The 20,306-nt window shown below is 32.3% G+C and overlaps 2 protein-coding genes across 3 annotated transcripts in view; both read left to right on the forward strand.

The window, feature by feature from the left end:
• The window catches only part of LOC126809707 (RING finger protein 17), a 41,962-nt gene extending 38,435 nt beyond the window's left edge, over window positions 1–3,527 (forward strand). Inside the window, exons 39-40 of the mRNA XM_050534443.2 lie at window positions 438–556; window positions 1,802–3,527. Of these exons, the coding sequence (XP_050390400.2) occupies window positions 438–556; window positions 1,802–1,886 (204 nt within the window). The 3' untranslated portion in view covers window positions 1,887–3,527. The remainder of the gene's footprint in view (window positions 1–437; window positions 557–1,801) is intronic.
• A 3,400-nt stretch (window positions 3,528–6,927) lies between these two features.
• LOC126809718 (DEP domain-containing protein 7) lies at window positions 6,928–18,731 on the forward strand. 2 transcript variants are annotated; one of them, XM_050534463.2, is made up of 7 exons: window positions 6,928–7,133; window positions 12,434–12,633; window positions 13,360–13,565; window positions 14,088–14,278; window positions 15,155–15,687; window positions 16,745–16,946; window positions 17,237–18,731. In XM_050534463.2, the coding sequence occupies exons 1-7, from the start codon at window positions 7,052–7,054 to the stop codon at window positions 17,434–17,436; spliced, it is 1,614 nt and encodes a 537-aa protein (XP_050390420.1). In that variant the 5' UTR covers window positions 6,928–7,051; the 3' UTR covers window positions 17,437–18,731. The 2 variants fall into 2 exon arrangements, with proteins under 2 accessions (XP_050390420.1, XP_050390421.1); XM_050534464.2 differs by lacking the exon at window positions 6,928–7,133 and adding an exon at window positions 11,735–12,003.
• Window positions 18,732–20,306: the final 1,575 nt, after the last annotated feature.

A 20,306-nucleotide genomic window follows, 5' to 3' on the forward strand; every position in this document is an offset into this window, starting at 1 on the left:
AAGAGATGAGAATTTGATACAAAATAATAAATAGATATAAATAATACATAATACATGGATATATGTTAACAAATGACAGCCTATTGCATTTCGTCTTATATTGCTTGGTTTAGTATACATATGCTTTGGGGGATAAACGATGACTGACATCTTTTTGTTTTAAATTTTGGCACTCTATATTGAAAAGTTGCACATTTTCAAATTAAACAAGTTAGTACTATAAAACATGTTTCGTTCAAATTTTAACTTCTGGACGTCATTTTAAACTTATATTTGATAATGGTGACTGACTTCTTTATTTAACTCGCACAACAAGCCACTTACATGTCATCTAAGAAAAGACATGGGTGCGGCAGAATTCTTGCTGCTCTCTTCCACAAAACAAAGATACAGACCTCTCTCTGTCTGTATGATTAATAATACTATTTATTTTACAGGCTACTTCTCCATTAACAGTTGAGTTATATTTACTGAAGATGGAAGAAAAAGGATTACAGTTAGCTTATCAACGTATTATAGATGAAGGATTAGCTCAGTTAGCAGAGGTTTCCAAATTGTAAGTATTTTACCTTAAAACCGAGTATGATGAACATATTTGAATAGACAAAAATCCATGGCTGAAAAAAACGGTTTTTGATGTACATGACAAAATGTCAGGCACTAATAAAATAGAACCTAACATTTTGAACTTAGTGCCAGACATGTATTAATAATATCAATAAAAAGACAAATCAGTGCCAGACAAAATGACAGGCATCAGAGGTTCAGTGCCTGACAAACCCTGAATCTGTGTCTGACATTGTCTGTGACAGGTGCCTTATTTCCAGGCTTGCAAAAATAGTATATGGAGAAATTTTTCAAAGCAGGGTGATGTATAAACAAAAAGTCAAGATCAATATTTGCATTTGTTTTTATAAGTTACTGCCCTTGCCATAAGCTTTTGACCAAAGAGTTAAGTTTACTTTATAAAAGAGTATGGATAATAATCCTACAATAAGTGGATGAATTGTATAATCATATGTTGTACCTTAACCTTTCTACTTGAGTACTACCTAGTATCTGACAGCAGGGGGTTGGATGGCTGAATGGTTAGCATGTGTGCACTGTGTCATAAGGTATGTCATTGAGTCCACTGGCGAGGTTTCAATACCCAGCTTGTATGTGACAAGGAGTAGGGCCGCCTGTCTAACCTCGTGGGTTTTTTCTGGGTCCTCCAGTTTCCTCCCACTGCTAAAGAATAAGCGAATTATTGAAATAAAATTGAATCATGTGTTAGTCCCGAAATGACCTAGTTTTGTGTCAAGTGGTGGTTAAACCCCATTTTATTGTTTCAGCCGTATTCTGAGGTATAGAAAGATAATTTGCTCCTATTATGATTATTTTCTGCTATATTCATTCATTGGTCTTAAAGAAAAGAATTGAACTGTATGTTAGTCCCGAAATGACCTAGTTTGTGTCAAGTGGACGTTAAACTCCATTTCTCTCTCTCTGTTAAAGAAAGGATGTCTGTTTCTGAATTCAAATGGGACGAGAAACCTAGGTCTTTTTACCCATTGGTGTGCATGTAAAAGAACCTTTGACAGTTGGAATTTGATATAAGAGTAGGCCATAGTGCCACTGTCCAGGCAAAAGTTCTTCATTCGCCCTGACGTTGCAGAACAGTAGGGCGTTAAACCTCATTTCATTGATCATTTTCATTGGACATTTTCTGAAATAGCCTATACTATTATAAACATTATTGTCCTTCCAGCCAATTTGTTGAAATATTTGAATTAGTTTTTATTTATTTTTATTTGACTAGATGTGATATAACAGGCTGTAGAGGTGAGGATAATCCGGATGTTATCTGTGAAGAAATAGAGGAACATAGACGATCACCTTTCTAAAAAAACATAAGATAATCTCTACAATTTATACACCAATTGAAGGAATGAACGATCACCTTTCTAATATAATAAGACTATGTTACCAAGGAAAATCTCTACAATTTATACACCAATTAAAGGAATGAACGATCACCTTTCTAATATAATAAGACTATGTTACCAAGGAAAATCTCTACAATTTATACACCAATTAAAGGAATGAACCCTAGTGAGACAAATACTTTCAAATACTACACTCCCCAAGTGATGTTTTACCATTTTATAGAATAAACCCTTGAGGAGTTGATAGAAAATGTAAAGTTCTAGAACAGAAATTTTGAAATTAGAAATTTTTGTAATACAAGCTTTGTGTATGTTGTTTGGGAAACTTTATAAGATTTAGTTGTTATTAAGTATTTTGTGTGTATAATTTCGACCACTTTGCTATTGTTTTGTATTACTTGCTATATCATTGTTATGTTGATTATTCCTGTAAATGTTATTGTTTTTGTTATCATTTTATAGTTTTATAACATTCAAAAATTTTCTCATACTATTCAAGAATAAAAATATTATAAAGACATTCAAATATTTTCTCACACTTCCTAGATTAGAATGTTACACAGTCTGACATTCAAACATTTTCTCGTACTTCCAAGAATAGAAATATTATAAAGACATTCAAATATTTTTGCACACATCCTAGCTTAAAATATTATAATGTCTAACATTCAAACATTTTCTAATATTTCCTATGTTATAAAGACATTCAAATATTTTCTCACACTTTCTAGATTAGAATGGTTACAGTCCGACATTCAAACATTTTCTCATGCTTCCAAGAATAAAAATATAAAGACATTCAAACATTTTCTCATACAACCTATATTATAAAGACATTCAAATATTTTTTCACACTTTCTAGATTAAAATATTACCCTCTCCAACATTCAAACATTTTATCATGCTTCCTAGGTTAAAATGTTACCCTGTTAAACATTTTCTCATACCTCCTAGATTATAATGTTACACTGTATGACTTTCAAACATTTTCTCATGCTGCCTGGATTAAAATATGTTACTCCTGTCAAACATTTTCTCATACCTCCTAAATTAAAATGTCACACAGTCCAACATTCAAACATATATGATTTATGCATTACATGCATTTGGAATAATAAATCTCAAGTGATTCATTCTAGAATTTTAACAATTTATTTATATGTTAAATATAAGGGTTTATGTATGACTATAATATATGTATTGTATGTACGGTAGGAAACCATATGTTTTACAATGTATAAAAAAAACTTTCTGTGACTTTTTGTTTTCTATCTAATTATAGTATTCAGTAGGTACTGTATAATATTAGCATTATATTCTAGTGTAAGTTATTTATAAATGCTCTATACTAGTATATTTCATAATAATAATAATATTATTGTGTAATATTACCATTATGTTCTGGTTTTAAGTTATTTATAAATGCTCTATACTAGTATATCTCATGCCATCCTTCCATTACATTTTATTATTATTACACATGCACAAATTACATGAATGTTAAAATCATCTAAAATGACTATGTTTTGTGTATATATTATTATTATAAGATTTATGAATCAAAAGATGTGATTCATTAAATATTTTTGTTTATCACTTTTTGCATGTTTTGAATTTATTATTGATGCTGAAATATACGCGAGAGAGAATAGGGTTTAATGTCCACTCGACACAAACTAGGTCATTTTGGGACCCACATATGGTTAAATTTTATTTAAATAGGGGTCTTTAGCAGTGGGGGACAACCAGAGGACCCGGAGAAAACCCACAAAGTTGGACAGGCGACCCTACTCCTTGTCACGTACAACCGAGGAATCGAATCCGGTTTCCTCCCACTGCTAAAGACCCCAATGCGCATGCGAATTATTGAAATGGAATTGAACCATGTGTTAGTGACTGTTAGTCCCAAAGTAACTTAGTTTTGTGTTGAGTGGACGTTAAACCCCATTTCTCCCTCGCTATAATACATTGAGTGAAACAGAATGGCAGACTCCTTCGGGCTCATGGGAATTGGGTAGTTGGGTGGTCTAATGTGTGTGGCTTAGATCATAAGGTCTGTCATTGAGTCAAGTGGTGTAGTTTCGATATCAAGTTTGTACATGACAAAGAGTATGATCGCCTTCCCTGCTTAATTTGTTTTCCTCCTGTTCCCTCCCATTGTACCAGATGTCCGTCACAAAATCACCTAGATTGTGTCAAGTAAACATTAACTCCTACTGTTAGTGGGGCCAAATATTTGTTGATCTTATTACTCTTAAGACAGAATCATAGATTCAGGCTTATACCGATTCTAGCAGACACCAGGCATTCCCATCAAATTTTTATAAGCTCACTAGAATATCTAGACACAGTTCCATAGCTCGTCCCTCAGGTGCCACATCCTCTGAAAAGTTGGATCCAGCCCCAGAAATCCCCCAAGTTCTTAGTCTACAAAGAGATTTAAACACAGGACAGTTGAGTCGAGAATCCTGATCCTGGTACCAGTTATATTTCCTTGATGTTAATGTGAAGTTACCCCTTATGTTAATGTGGTGTTTCCCCTTTGATGTGTGCATAAACCTTTGTTAGCCATGCTCACTGAACTATCGAACTCCAAATGTTTAGCAAAGAAGATGTTTGAGTTAAGCAAAGATGTTAAAGTTTACTCAGAAGATTCTGTAATCAAATATGTTACACAACATTTCAGTGATGCATGTGCTTCAATGTCTGTTCAGATCTTTAATTGTTTTAATTTAAACAGTATTTTATTTAGATAAGGGGGGTTTGATGGCTGAATGATTATTATGTGCGCGCTGTATCATAAAGTCTGTTATGGAGTCAACTGTGACAAGGAGTAGGGTCACATGTTCAACCTCGTGGGTTTGCTCCGGGTCCTCCAGTTTCTCTCCACTGCTAAAGACCCCTACGTGCAAGCGAAATATTGAAATAGAATTGAACCATATGTTAGTCCCGAAATTACCTAGTTTGTGTCTAGTGGACGTTCAACCCCATTTCCCTCTCTATTTAGATAAAACTCATGTTAGGTAGCTGAACATGCATTGTCAATTAATAGTAAGGATTGAAGACATGTTAAATAAACTTTAATAATTCATCTCCTTATTGATAATCATAATCCAAAATGCCCACAACATATACAAAATTAATATTGTTAATCATGTAATTTAGAAGATCTGATAACTTATGTAACTTTCAATAGATTGCCCTCTTCATAATGACTTGGTTGGTACAAGTCATAACAATTCTAACATACTTTATACCTTATAAAAAATAATTATTTTAAAGTTTTTACTGTAAGGATCATTTGTATTCTGACTGAAGGTGTTTTAAATATAAAAAAATAATGAGTTGTAATGTCTGATCTGTCAGTCTGGAATTTAAATAACATGAGCATTTCTCAAGCAAATTCATATCTAAGAAACAATAAGAAGTAATAATTTACTGCTGACTTCCATCACTAATGGGGGTTGGGGGCAGGGACATCCAGTCAAAAAGTAAAATTAAGTTTGGAAATAATCGCTGTTTAAGTAGGCTACCCATTTGTCAATTTTTTATTTGAAAGTCAATAAATCTTGAATATTAACTACACACATTTATCATTTATTCCCTGACTGTTGCAATATCTGGCAATTCTAATGTGACTTATACAACAGTAGATACACATATAAACTACATCAATTTGTTGTGTTAATTAAACATATCCACAATATCTCATGGTGAATATACATATAGTAACTCATGGTGAATATACATATAGTAACTCATGGTAAATATACAGAACCCTTGGGCAGGCTTATTAATACACAAATATATGTTTCATCTGGTCTAATTCAATAGTCAATAAAATAAACAAATGTGTTCATTATTTTAATTTTTTTTTTTTTCTTTTTAACAATATTTTATTCACAGGATACTGAAACCAGCCAAACACTTATATAAATCGGCTTCCCAAAAGCAAGTACATAAATGATATAAACTTATATTAAAATTATCAATATATATGGAGTATTAAAGTGCACATATAATAGGATTACAGGGAGAATATAATCAAGTTTTAGCTAAGTTTTAATTAATCTTTGAGGAATAGCTAATATCTTAATCCACGAGTTAATCCGCAACTGTATATAACAAGATTTTTTTAAAACTTAATGTAGGATTTGAATTGGAACAAAGTTTTTCATTTTATTTATTCGCGTGTGTGTGTCTGTTGGAAGAGGGGGGAATCATTTCTACCTGCTGTGATATAATTACATTTGTTTCATTAACAATTAGTTGTGTCGTCTGATCTGTCAGTCTCAAGCAGATCTCAAGTTAATATCATCACTCATCTAATAATAATTAGAAACAATAGCGTTAATAATAACCAATTATCATCATATCCAACAATAGATTTTAGACATTTTCTTTGTATATTACAAAATACATAAAGTATTTGGTTGTTGTAAACCTGTTGGTTTTAAAATTTCAGTATCTGTGACCAAAATTAAATTTTTGTCAAGTACCACTAAATCATATAACGAATATTTGCATTGAAATTGATATTTGTGAAAACCCCTTTTGCTCACAATATTTTATTATTATTTTCTATTTTTCCCTATTTATTTTTTTTTTTTTTAGTTCATTGTCCATATATTTCCTAAGCAGTCATTCAATTATAAGGAGGAAAAAAATGTAAGCTTCACATAAATTTCATTAGACGCTGGCCTGGGATGTGACATGCAGACAGTGTTTTAATAATAATGAGTTGCGTCGTCTGATCTGCCAGTCTGGAGTAGAAATCTTAACGTGAATATATCTCAAACGACATAATAAATACATTAAACTAAAAACAAAACACACAATAGAATTAAGTGATTAGTAATGATTTAATTAAAACTTTTAAATTAATCATTGTATTATCTGATGAAGTAATGGTTCATAGGTAAACATTGTAATCATGACTGCTATAATAGATTAGAAGGTAGTTCCATAGTGGGTAATCAAGTATACTAAATAGTGCTCAAGCACGCACCTGTTGTGACACGCTGACCTTTCTAAAAATAGTAATATCAGAGAGCATTGTGGGAAAGAAAGCGGGGCCTTTTCGAATTGTTTTTCTTGAGTGTTGATAAACATATAAAATAACCATGGCGTATGTTGGGGAAGCATCACCACAATTATCTAGATTTACAAGAGGTACCGTGTTACGAGAGTCTAAAGTCAGTATGGGTACGTATGTCTTATTTACTGAAACCGCTGGAGATTCGTATTTCACGGGTCGGAAGTAAAAAGTTTATCAATGCAATGACTGTCTGTAGACAGTAGTGTAGTGAAGCCGAGGGCAAGGAACTGCGGGTTTGACGACAGGAGTCTGACCTTGTATCCATATATATTTGCATAGACCATACCCAACTAAACTTCTGTGTTTTGACACAGTTAAGAATGAACTGTAGGAAATATTCTTTTGACAAGTCAAATATGATAGATGAGCTTTCTAATTCTTTAGGGGTTATTATATATACGTAGTAGTACTACTACTACCTTTCCATAAATTAAGCAAGGAAAAAGGGCAAACAAATTAAGTTTGTTTTTTCTCTTAAAATCTAACAATAACGATGAAATTTAGGATTTAATGTCCTATTTTAATGAATGGACTAATGAAGACAATGTCCTATGAGGAAAATATTCTGTCTAATGAGAACTCTTCATGAATTTTCAACTGTCAATGGCTCTTGTCGCCAAGTTTTTGTATGGGCATGCCAATGTGTAAACAAAACCCTTTTTTTATCGTGACATCTGAACAGCTAGATAGGCCTACTGTGCTATCCTGGGCCCCTAGTCCTATACCAATGACTAGCGGGAACGACACTGCAAAATCCTGAGGAAATTTCTTAGCAACATGCAATAAATAATACTGTTTTTGCTTTGAAAACTTATAACACAATAGGTTTTATTGATCTGCTTATTTATCCTGCTGGGGGTTTGGGTGACCTAATGGTTATATCAGATGGTCTGTCATTGAGTCAAGCGCTGTGGTTTTGATTCCCCGCTTGTACGTGACAAAGAGTAGGATCATCCGTCCAACCTAGAGGGTTTTCTCCAGGTCCTCTGGTTTTCTCCCACTGCTAAAGACCCTACGCGCCAGCGAATTATTGAAATAAAATTGAACCATATTTTAGTCCCAAAATGACCTAGTTTGTGTCAAGTGGAAATTAACCCCCCCCCCCTCTCTCTCTTTATCCTACTGATAGTGATATAATCATAATTCAAGCTGCTGACACTGATTAGATTTAATTGATACAAGTTTAATTAACATATAATTTACATACATGTGTTCATTATTCATTAAAGTTGGGTTGGATATTCACCTCAAATAACTAACATGATACCTAGGGTGGTACACATGTACCACACTTGTCAGCCAATCTCACATGTACCATACTTGTCAGCCAATCTCTTACAATAAGCTTGAAAGGAGATACACATGTACTATTCTTTGTGCATGTTAACAATAAATTGAGAAGGTCACCCCCAAAAAATGACCTGAATTCATTAAATATCAATGTAATTGACTAGTTTATTGAGAAGTTTTAGCAGTAGGTTAAAACCATTGTGTCATTAAGAAAGTACAAACTGACTTCTTTTGGATGTATTTTATTCGTATTAGTGGTTTTATGGGATGTAACCCAGGTGTCATAAAATCACACTTTAACAATACAGGTAAAACACTGTAGTTACTAGACCAAGCTGATGTAGTTATTTACACTTTAAATGTCTATCCTTCAGGGTTTTAAATTGTTCACTCAAGTATTACATACTCTCTTTAAATCATTTATTTCACTGTAATAAAAGTATCTTCACGCTTAATTTGTGACAAATGAAAAAGCAAATTCACATGCTTCAAAAAATAGATTTTGTCTGCGGGCTTTAAATTTATGACTTTAGATTAATGTAAGTTAGTGGTGTTTAAAGTCTCTGATAATCATTTGACAATATCTGATATAGAAACTTGCGGATCTTCATTTGACAATATCTAACTTTTCATAGCTTAATCCACGATTATAAACATTTAAATAAGAATAGAAAAATCAAAATATTAACTTGGATTCAGTCAGTTTAAAAAGAAGCACATGAAATTTTTTTACCCAAATTTATATTTGGTGCTGGGTGCAGAGAGGTTAATCAAATATCTGGCGTCATAAGGTCAAATAAACGCTCATAATGACCCCTGATGCGACCTCCCACTACTTCTGGTCAGATCTTCATGTAGTAGAGGCCATCGAAAGTATAAAAAACCAAATCGAATTATAGATCTGTATTTAATCAGATTAGTGAATACAGGAACAAAACCGAAACCATTTTTAGATTGATATCCCTGGAATGATATTGCGTTTGGAATTTTAAGTTAACTTTCACAATATTTTAGAATGGAAAGGGATTCTAAATTTCAAAATTCCTCAAATAGAAAACATTTTTGTAAAGCTTTTTAGATTAAAAAAAATGAAACTGTGAAATGTTAGGTTTTTAACTATTAAAGACAGAAAACAATGAGCTCAAATTGATAATTCCCTAATAAAATATAAGAGATAGGAGTTGTTTGTAGAATGTATCATGTATGTTGTAATAGCCTGAAGGTGATATAGAGGTATCCTATATTATAAGAGTTCAAAGATCAGTCCTTATAACAATGACAAGGTGATGGTATAGACCAACTAATAGACAATAGATGATCACACCAGCATTTTGTTTTCCATGATTCTAACTGTTAAAACAGTCTGTCAGTTACAAAAACATCTTCACAGGTTCTTCCTGTTCTACCATGATTGTTGCCTTGTTTTCTACTTTACATTGACACTGATTATGCTCTCTCTGACACAGAAAGGGTGAAAATTTCTTCATAGCTTCATGTTTGACTTTTCAAATGGCGACATATAAGCAAACATGTAAACCTTGACAACCTATGATAAAATGATTCAAAGGTAGCCCTCAATTATTGGATTTCTATTGTCACAGTTGGATCAATTTACAGGATTCAAAAATTTTAACACTTAAGTTTTCTAAGAGCTTGGTTGTCAGGATCAGTTTTCTAAAAGGGTTAAAATGTCTTCAGTTTTCTTAAAAAGGTGAAAATGTCTTCATAGGTTTAAGTTTGACATTTCAATTGGATATATCAGCAAACAATCTATGATATCGCTTCTGTGGAAGCAGACATTAAATAAGACTATTTCACACACAGATAAATAGATTCAAAGGTAGCCCTTGATTATCCGATAGCGTTTGTCACAATTTGGTCAATTGACAGGATTCTAAATTCCAACACTAAAGTTTCCTAAGAGCTTGACTGTCAGGTTCAGTTTTCTATAATTATGCCTTTTAATTTCACTGAATGGGAAGAATAAATGAAATACTCAGATTGGTCAAAATATATCCTTCCCATATTACTATTGATACCCAACCATTAGACTGCCTTGACTGAAATAAATCTGTGGTTTCCTAGGTTTTAATAATGGTTGCCTATGATTTATGTTTGATGGTGGTCAAATGTATATTTAACTAAAAGGTTTAGATTGCGCTTAAGTAGTTCAAATACATAAGAACATTAAAACTTATTGACTTAAATCTTTATTCCCAAGAAAATCTATGTTTAATAGTATTTAATCTCAAGGGGGTTGATGAACTTATATTGAAAAAATAAGGTGTTATCCTTTGATGATAAACATCAAAAGACTGCTCACCTGCCTGGCTGTAATTAAGCAGAATGTTGTGTAATCCTGTGTTAATCTGGACAGTTAATTTTATAGTACAGGTCTAATTAAACACTTATAATCTAAGGCTATCTTTTTTTAATTTCACCAACTCTAACATAGTCAAATATACTTTTTAAATAACACCAACTCACCCACTCTCAGAAACTACTATTTTTAGGAGTTATTTTGCTGTCAGTTTTTAATTTGGGGGGGGGGGGGATCAAGATGTGTAAACTTTATACCAAATAAAATAATTTCTTCTTTGAGTGGCATTTTAGTAATTACACAGTAACACACTAAAAATAAATATATATGGAATTACAATTACTGGCTTATTAGTATGCAACATTGCGATGATGGTATATTTGTCTTAATCAAACAAATGATGGTAAAGACTACGAGAGTGCCATGATCGAAACATTGCATGTTAAAGAGAGAGTAACTTTACATGTACTTCCATATTTAGTTTTTTGAGTCAGAAATAAAATAATGCTATCAAAATTATTTTATCGGAAACAAATCTTTATATAGGTAATTCTAGGATGTATATAAACAATTATGTATACATCTCTGGTGATGTAGGTAAATATACCGGTAACAATATACAACTTTTTTTTTTTTATTTTAATTTTATAGACAATATTTTATTCTCAGAAAAGGATTGAGGAACAATCTAGATCTATATTACCTCCCTCCTTATTTTGGTCTTGTGTGTATACTGTAATTTCATAAGCTATTCAATTTCTCATTTCTGACTTTAAAACCCATTAAATTTATTCAGTAAAAGAACTTGTATATATTAATAAAAAATGAAATAAACTTACAAATGGGTTCACTGATCTTTAATTACAAACGTATGTATGGATATTGTGATAAGTATTTTTAGATTTAGAGAAATTTAATGGAACAATTACTACAATATGTAGTAATAGGATGATGTATTTTGTGAGATAATCTAAAAACTAAGATGTTGTTCACACACCATTCTTGCATAAAGCTTGCAAGTTAATCCCACCCTAAATCTGTAGTGATATTGTCTTGAGGCTAAGATCTATAGAAGCTACAAGTCTTAATGTAAATATTTAACTGGGTTATTAACATGGGCTTAATTAGTACAGAGGTGTTTGTTTAACCAGCCATCTTGACTAGAGGATTAAAATAGGGGGTAGTTTTTTTCTGTTTTTGAAGCTGGTTTCTATTGGATGAGCCCAGATTAAGACTGTTGTCTATATAATGGTTCTGGACCACCTAAGGTTTCAGTGTCTCTCTTACACTTACATGTGGTCATTTACTAGGAGTTTTACCAGAGAAAGGATATTATATATATACAGTGATGCATTCTCAAACAATAGGTAGTTACATGTGTAATATATACAGCCTAGTTTTAATGATTTATATAGAGGATTTAATAAGGCATTCTAAGTACACAGAATGCATGGATGGTGTTTTTTTGGTGAATTTGAAATACTTGGATATGAATAAGCTATTCTCAAATTTAAATAAAGTGTGTGTGTGTGTAGATTCTTTGTGAGAACCTAGTATTCTAAGGAAGTTCAGAGCTATTAAGGTGGAGAGGCATTATCTGTGTTATCAACCTCGGTGGAAGTGGACTTTAGGGCTTACAAACAAATATTTAGATGGAATGAATGAATGTTCTTTGGTGTAAGATATATCTGAGGGAGGCTTTCTTCTTTCTAGCTCAGAAGTGCGGCTCTTTTGTTTTTTGGATAATAGAAGGAAGTCATTATGGAAATATATTTTCATATTTTTTTCTCATTTCAGGTCCGTTTCGTGCAACACAAATATGGAATGAGGTTATTTGCCACCTTAAAACTAGAGTAGAATTGAAGAAACGTCGCCATAAATTACGACAATATGATAATTGTTTTACTGGAGCTGATGCTGTAGATGTTGTATTACATTATTTATTAAATGATAGAGATACATTTAACAATGATTTATCGAGAGAAAAAGCAGCCAAGGTAATTAAAATATCTGGTTTAATTAAACTAAATAAGCTTGCATTTAAATTAAAGAAATGTAGGTCATTTAATTACATGTGTAATTAACCATCAGTGTCACCTAATGAACAATTAATGGTTAATGGCTGTCAATGTATAATTGTATTAATTTAAAACACTACTCACATAGGGCCATACCAAACAGAATTCTTGTTCTTTGGGAAAACCTATTAAAATTGTACTTGATAAGAAAATTTTACTTATTATTTCTTCTGAGAAAAGAATAATTGTATTATAGAAAATATTTGGTTGTAATTTTATTGAAAACATTGTTCATAGGACTCAAGTCAATATTTATTCATCAAAACCACAAAAAACTCAAAATTTATTTGTGTGACCAAATTATAAAACTTTTCTCCATTAAATGCTCCGCAGCTATAGCATCCATAACCAGATCAGCTCAATCAAAACCACAAAGAACTAAAAATTAATTTTGTGTGACCAAATTATAAAACTTTTCTCCATTAAATGCTCGGCAGCTATACCATCCATAACCAGATCAGCTCAATCAAAAAGTAGAATGCATGTCAACTCGTCCACAAGCAAACTCGTCCACATGAAAAGTCTAGTTGGTTGAGTCATCCACATGGTATTAGTCGACTCGCCCACATGGTATTGATTCAGTACTGGCTAGAGTATTCATAATTTTGGTTAAAAGTAGAGTTTATATAATATTTATTATTTCAGTTATGTCAGACATTAATGGATAAGAATGTATTTGAACCAGCCGGATGTCGTGCTAGTGAATGTAAACGTATATTTGAAGACAGTAGTGGTAAATTATATAAGTTTTTACAAGATGATAAAGATAGTTTAAATGATGACGATGTTTGTGATGATTTATCCATGTACGATGAAACTGATGATCTAGGTAGAAAGGATGAAGGAATGAAGTAAGTATTAGTCAAACCTTTAAATTATATTAAATAATTCAGATATTATAGAAATAGGGGGTTGGATGGCCGAATGGTTAGCGTGTCATAAGGTCTGTCATTGAGTCAACTGGCGTGGTTTCGATCCCCTTTGTTGTACGTGACGAGGAGTAGGGTCGTCTGTCCAACCGGGTGGGTTTTCTCTGTGTCCTCCAGTTTCCTCCCTTTGCTAAAGACACCTATGCACAAGCGAATTATTGAAATAAAATTGAACCTTATGTTAGTCCTGAAATGACCTAGTTTTTGTCAAGTGGACGTTAAACCCCATGTCTATTTATCGTACTGATATAATCATAATTCAAGCTGCTGACACTGATTAGATTTAATTGATACAAGTTTAATTAACATATAATTTACATACATGTGTTAGTCCCGGAATGACCTAGTTTGTGTAGAGTGGCTGTTAAACCCAATCTCTCCCCCTCTCTCTCTCTCTCTCTCTCTCTCTCTCTCTCTAATATAAATTGTATTGTATTTTTATAGGATGGCGTATAGTGAAGTAGATTTAGTTGGAGATGATATATGTAATCCTATAGCAGTAGATAGAAATGGTCATATTATACCAGCTCTAGCAAGTATTCGTGGTTTGATGAGATCAAAAAGTATTTCCTCCATTTACTCCACATCATCTGATAAATCATTACGCGAAGATTGTTTAGATATACCAAATGAAGGTTTGTATTTATATTAATCGTAAAATTATTTATCAATTGTATGAAGGTTGTGGACCCTAGTCTAGAGGTCACAATTTTGATCCAATTTTGATGAAACTTGAAATACATGTTTATAACCCAAAGATCTTGGTTCTTTTCGATATTTGCGCATACCGGACTGCAGGCCTGGAAATAACGGTTTGAGATGTACCTGACAAAATGTCAGGCACTAATGAAATAGTACCTGACATTTTTAACTTAGTGCCGGACTTGTATTAATAATAACAAAAAAAAACAAATCAGTGCCGGACAAAATGACAGGCATCAGAGGTTATATGCCTGACAAAGCCTGCATCTGTGCTTGACATTGTCTGTGACAGGTGCCTTATTTCCAGGCTTGGTAACCACATCATTTGAATATATTTTATTTTATTTCACAGTATTTATTTAATTCAATTTAGAACCTTTTATATTAAACATACATTATGCAAGAGCTAAATCTGCCTACTGCAGGTCTTTCTTTAGGCTTGAAATGATATCTAAATTATTAATTAGATATTAATTTACTTATTAAGACCATAATCAACTCTCGATGGCATCAGAAAGCGAGGCCAAGTCCCGAATATACCAGTGTCAAAACTACAAACAGTGATAACTTGGCTCAGAATAAAGTAATTTGAATGAAAATTTCAATATTTTCATTTTACATTATCTATTTTTGAGCTATTAAAGCAAGAATGGTCATGCCTCTTTATCTAAATCTTACATAATGTATCTTTAATTGTGATATTTTAATATTTGATTAACCCAAATGTCTAAATTGAATTATATATACATGTATTAGAGAATGTTTTATTTTTTTGTCCTTTAATCGTAATGTTTTTTTTATCATTTCAGTTATTGAAGAGATTTGGAAGGAAACAGCCCTAGCCCAGTTACTCACCCTAGTCGATGTATCTTTTGTGGATGGTCCTCTATCCGAAGAAAAACCTGCCAAAAAACCACGCCATAACCTTATCATCTCTAATACCATTGCCAAACGCTACACATCACCATATAAGGGTAGTGCTCCAGTTTTTGAAGATTCGGTCTTGCACGCTGGCTATGATTGTATCGAGTGCTTACCAAAAGGTTTGAACTTGCTGAGTGATGACTGCCTTCGACAATCTAATCCCAAAGCTAAGAACAAAGTTTTCAATATTATTGCCAAACATTACAGAGACTTATCAGAGTGTATTTTGCCAGACAGATTTGTTGACCTCCATCTTGCTATTTTGAATTTGATTGTTTCTCAACGTGAATCTGTAGCGTTACAAGCCCTACAATTAGATATGATATTATTACCATGGACCGTACGAGAAGAACTACATCGATTATTAAAGTTTATGAATGCTGTATGTAAAGATCACACTTTAAAACTTGATCAACAGGTAGGTTCATTTCAATCTATTACAGTATCGTAAATTACAAGAATAAGGCCTCACCAATTTGAACCTTTGTTTTTCAGGAACACCTTGTAAATTCTGTAAGGGGTTGGGTGGCTGAATGGTTAGCATGTGCGCGCTGCATCATAAGGCCTGTCATTGAGTCAACTGGTGGGGTTTCGATTCCCCGGTTGTACGTGATAAGGAGTAGGGTTGCCTGTCGAACCTCGTGGGTTTTCTCCATGTCCTCCGGTTTCCCCCCACTGATAAAGACCCCTACGCACAAGCGAATTATTGAAATAAAAAAATTGAACCATGTGTTAGTCCCATTATGACCGACTTTAAACCCCATTTCTCCCTCTCCCCTAATTTTTGTGTCCCATTTCACGGGGAAAAATAATTTAAAAACAAAAAGTTACTGGGTTACTCTACTCAAAAGCTATTAGTTGCACATTTTCAAGTTTTAAAATTCTAAATAAAACATTTTTCATGAGCCTCAAGTGGCTGCTTGTTTTTCAAGACCCTGAAGAACAAAACATTAAGTTGGTTTGGCCTATGTAACACTTCTCTTTGGTTTTACTAAATTTTAACCTAAGCCAAGATTAATCCTTATAAGACATATAGAAATAGATTTCACTAAAAATAACACACTAATATCATAATATGGATATACTACTTCTGAATTTTATTAACATGCTACGTTTCAATACTCATACACGTATCGTTATCATGCAACTAATGATTAATTATCAAAAACTTAGTGCAATATATAGATAACCACTTTGGAAGCCATTTAGCAGATACAACAATAACAAAAAATTGATTAACAAGATGAAAGATATAATATATAACCATTATTTGCTTGATAACGATACCTGTATGAGTATTGAAACGTAGCATGTTAACAAAATTCAGAAGTAGTATATCCATATTAGTGTGTTATTTTTTTTTATTTATTTTTTTAAGCCAAGATTGTCTAAATCAAGCCATATGTATTTTCGTTAAACAGATTGACACAATCCGAAATTATAATTTATATTAATTCTTTGTTTCCTTTTTCCAGGGCAGTAATGGTGAGATCGTTCTACAACTGTTTTCTGATGTTATATTTAAACATAAAGTGATGTCATCTAATCTTAGTACCTTATTTGTACAATTCATGATGGATAATTTATCAGATATATTCAGAGTACCTGAAAGTGTTCAAGATAAAGTTGCCTTGAAGATATATCGCCTCAAAACTGGTGATCCATTACCGATTTTAGGTGAGTTTTCATTTAATATGACTATTTGATAGCTTATGAAATCGAAAAATTACAGGGGCGTTGGTTGGATGGCCGAATGGTTAGCACGTGCCGGCAGTATCATAAGGTCTGTCATTGAGTCAACTGGTGTGATTTCGATTCCCCGGTTGTAAGTGACAAGGAGTAGGGTCGGAAACCTTTTTAACTAGTAAAGTTATATAAAGTGTATTTGGACTGTTTATTGATTCACCAGAAATTGATTTTGTTTTAGATGTTACCAATTGTATAATGGACTATTTTAAATATTTCAGAATCAACATTTTGTGAAAGAATTTCGAAAGAAGAATATGAAAAGAAAACGTATGAAGAAACACAGTTGGCCATTGTAGAAATTATGAACACCATATTGGATGATATTAAACTTCCACTCAAAGAAAAGAAACAAAAGTTGAAACAATTCCAGAAGTTTTATCCGTTGCTGTATCAAAGACATTTTGCTGGCTTGGCCTAAGTCATTCATCTCTCTAGTCGTTATCATAATAGTGCAATAAGTGCTAAGTGTATGAATTTTGAATGAAAATAATTGTGCTATAATTTGTGTTTTGTTTGTTGGAATGTGTTTGTGCTAAGAAATTTAATATTTCAAACCCAACTGTATGGTTCTGTATGTATGCCGTATCAAGTAATTCATTTTTTGGGGCAATATTATATAGCCTATATTAATTACATGCTTATTTATTTTTGATCTCAAATTTATTTTTGTAGCATTTATAGCAAATTTTTATAGCAATGATCTCATACAATTTGTCTGTGACAAAGATTATGCCTTAATAAGAAGTCTCAAACTAATCAATTATACATATATTATGTATCACTTTTGATACAGAGTTTACAAGTAATTTTCCTACTATATATATCAATTTGTCAAGTTTTATATTTTTGTATTGAAAATTTCTATAAGCATTGTACATTTTGTAATGGAAAAAAATACTAAAAAAATGGCATTGAATGTTTTTTTCGTGATCCACATTGAATGTTTTTTTTGTTTTGTTTTTTCGTGATCCACATTGAATGTTTTTTGTTTTTTTTACGTGATCCACATTGAATGTTTTTTTAATTTTTTTCGTGATCCACGTGTATAACTATTTGTCTATTTCTAGTCTATATCTGTTTTCATGATCTACATGTATGACTATTTGTCTATTTCTAGTCTATATCTGTTTTCATGATCTACATGTATGACTATTTGTCTATTTCTTGTCTATATCTGTTTTCATGATCTACATGTATAACTATTTGTCTATTTCTAGTCTATATCTGTTTTCATGATCTACATGTATGACTATTTGTCTATTTCTTGTCTATGTCTATTTTTCTACTGTCTATCTTTAATTCTATTGTAGATAATAGTTTCTAGATGTGTATATATTTAAATTAGTGCTTTTTGTATAGTTCCTGATACCCCATCATCATGTGATATAATTTACTTCAATTAGAAAACATTAATTAGAACTTGAATAACTTGTAGTCTTCTAGTCTAATTCCTATGGAGAATTATCTAGACGGGTTTGGGAAATTTGCTGATAGAAGATTTTATTGTATTATACAATACAACCAATATTTAGCTTTATAGTAGATAATATTAGCTTTCAACTATTCTACTGAATGTCAATTTCAATGTGTATAAGATGTGCCAAAGTAAACATTATCAAATTTTCTATTGTAACATTAATATTTGATAAATATTCAATTGTAAATACAAATGATTTATGTATTATATATTTATTTTTGCAATAAATTACTTAATGCAACATATAAAATCTGGTGTTGATTTTATTCAATTATTAAAGGGACCATCCCGATTTTAACAGTCTCGCAGAAGCCGTATAATACAGCTTGGGACAATGGTCTCCATTTCCAAATGAAGACTGGCAGGTTTAAGCTGCTTGAAAACATATCCACGTATATTGAGTTAGTTGCTTGGCCCTAAGGTAGGGGATTTTAAGGGCTTTTAACACAAAATTAAGCAGTTTTATTCTCCAAAAATATAATCGAGATTGGCCCTTTAACTAATGCAAGGCTCAGATCTGTCCATCTTAAGGCTTGTATCTAATCAAGTTGTCAAAATCATTCTATGTTGTTGTCCAAATGTCAAAATCATTCTATGTTGTTGTCCAAATGTCAAAATTATTTTGTATTGTTGTCAAAATACTTGTTTTTATAGTACATTCTCCTAAATAATCATATTTGTCATTGCAGCTTCTCAATAAAATCTTGATTGTTTCTATGGAAATGAAATTCAATATGGTGAATATTTCAGATGTGAGGTCATGTATATATTGGTACATGTTCAAACAAAGTTTGTAATTAAAGGATCATTATGGAAGATTAGATAAAGAGCTCATAGTTCACTATAATAGTTAAAAACTAGATAATGTAAAGGGAATTTGCTAAAAAATTTCAGAACCAAGATATTAGCGATTGAATTTTAGGCCTAGCCTCGGTCATTATTGCTAAATTCCGTACAATAAAAAACATAGTTTTGATTATCCATTCTTGGATTTAATCATCAATAAGAATTGAGCAGCAGATTGGATTCAAATCCAGTGAAAATCCGACACATAAGATGGCATCGAAAGTTGATTATGGTCTTGTCACCTTAATAAAAGTCTAATTAATAATTTAGATAACATTTGAGGCCTAAAGAAAGACCTGCAATAGGCAAACTTAGTTCTTGCATAATGTATGTTTAACAATTTACAGTTATGGATATAACCTGTAGAGAGATTTGGGCCACCACAACCTCCCCTCCTTTTTACGCCTACCACAGTAACTTCATCTGTATTTATTTAATTTACAGTTTTGTTTTGAAACATAAGTTTAATAAACATATGGGCGATGCTCAAACCCAAAAATAGTGACATTCAATTGAAAATGGAGATTTGGGGCTAGAATGCATGTGCCGACTGCACAAGGAAATACCTCAATCAACCATGACAGCTGAAGCATATTCATTGTGTTTAATTACGTCACGATTCTACTCAATCCACCTACGTTGTGGGGACTGACAGGGCTGAATTCCCAGTCACACGATTGCAGTTCTGTCCATTTGGAATGTTTTGGACTGACAATCGAGCATCAGCACAAGGTACTACAAATTTGTTGAAATAACAGAAAGACAAAGTTTTCTTCACATCATGTTATAACTAGCCTCATTAGTTATAAGGACTTCAACAAAGCTAATATGATCTAACTGTCATAGTCTCTTATGGAGAAATGAAATGAAATGGGGTTGAACGTCCTACTGTACTGCTCCTAATCTGGGCTAATGAAGACGGGCATACGCCATACAGTGTGCTATGAGGGAAATTGTGCCCGGGC

The sequence above is a fragment of the Patella vulgata genome, chromosome 2 (assembly GCF_932274485.2).
Source record: "Patella vulgata chromosome 2, xgPatVulg1.2, whole genome shotgun sequence".
NCBI lineage: Eukaryota > Metazoa > Mollusca > Gastropoda > Patellidae > Patella > Patella vulgata.

What these genes read in the sequence shown, in the direction of transcription:
- LOC126809718 (XM_050534463.2), top strand. Translation starts at nt 7,052, where the DNA reads ATGGCGTATGTTGGGGAAGCATCACCACAATTATCTAGATTTACAAGA. An exon ending in CGAGAGAAAAAGCAGCCAAG is followed by an intron (nt 12,634 to 13,359) that starts GTAATTAAAATA and finishes TTATTATTTCAG; the next exon opens with TTATGTCAGACATTAATGGA. An exon ending in TGATCCATTACCGATTTTAG is followed by an intron (nt 16,947 to 17,236) that starts GTGAGTTTTCAT and finishes TAAATATTTCAG; the next exon opens with AATCAACATTTTGTGAAAGA.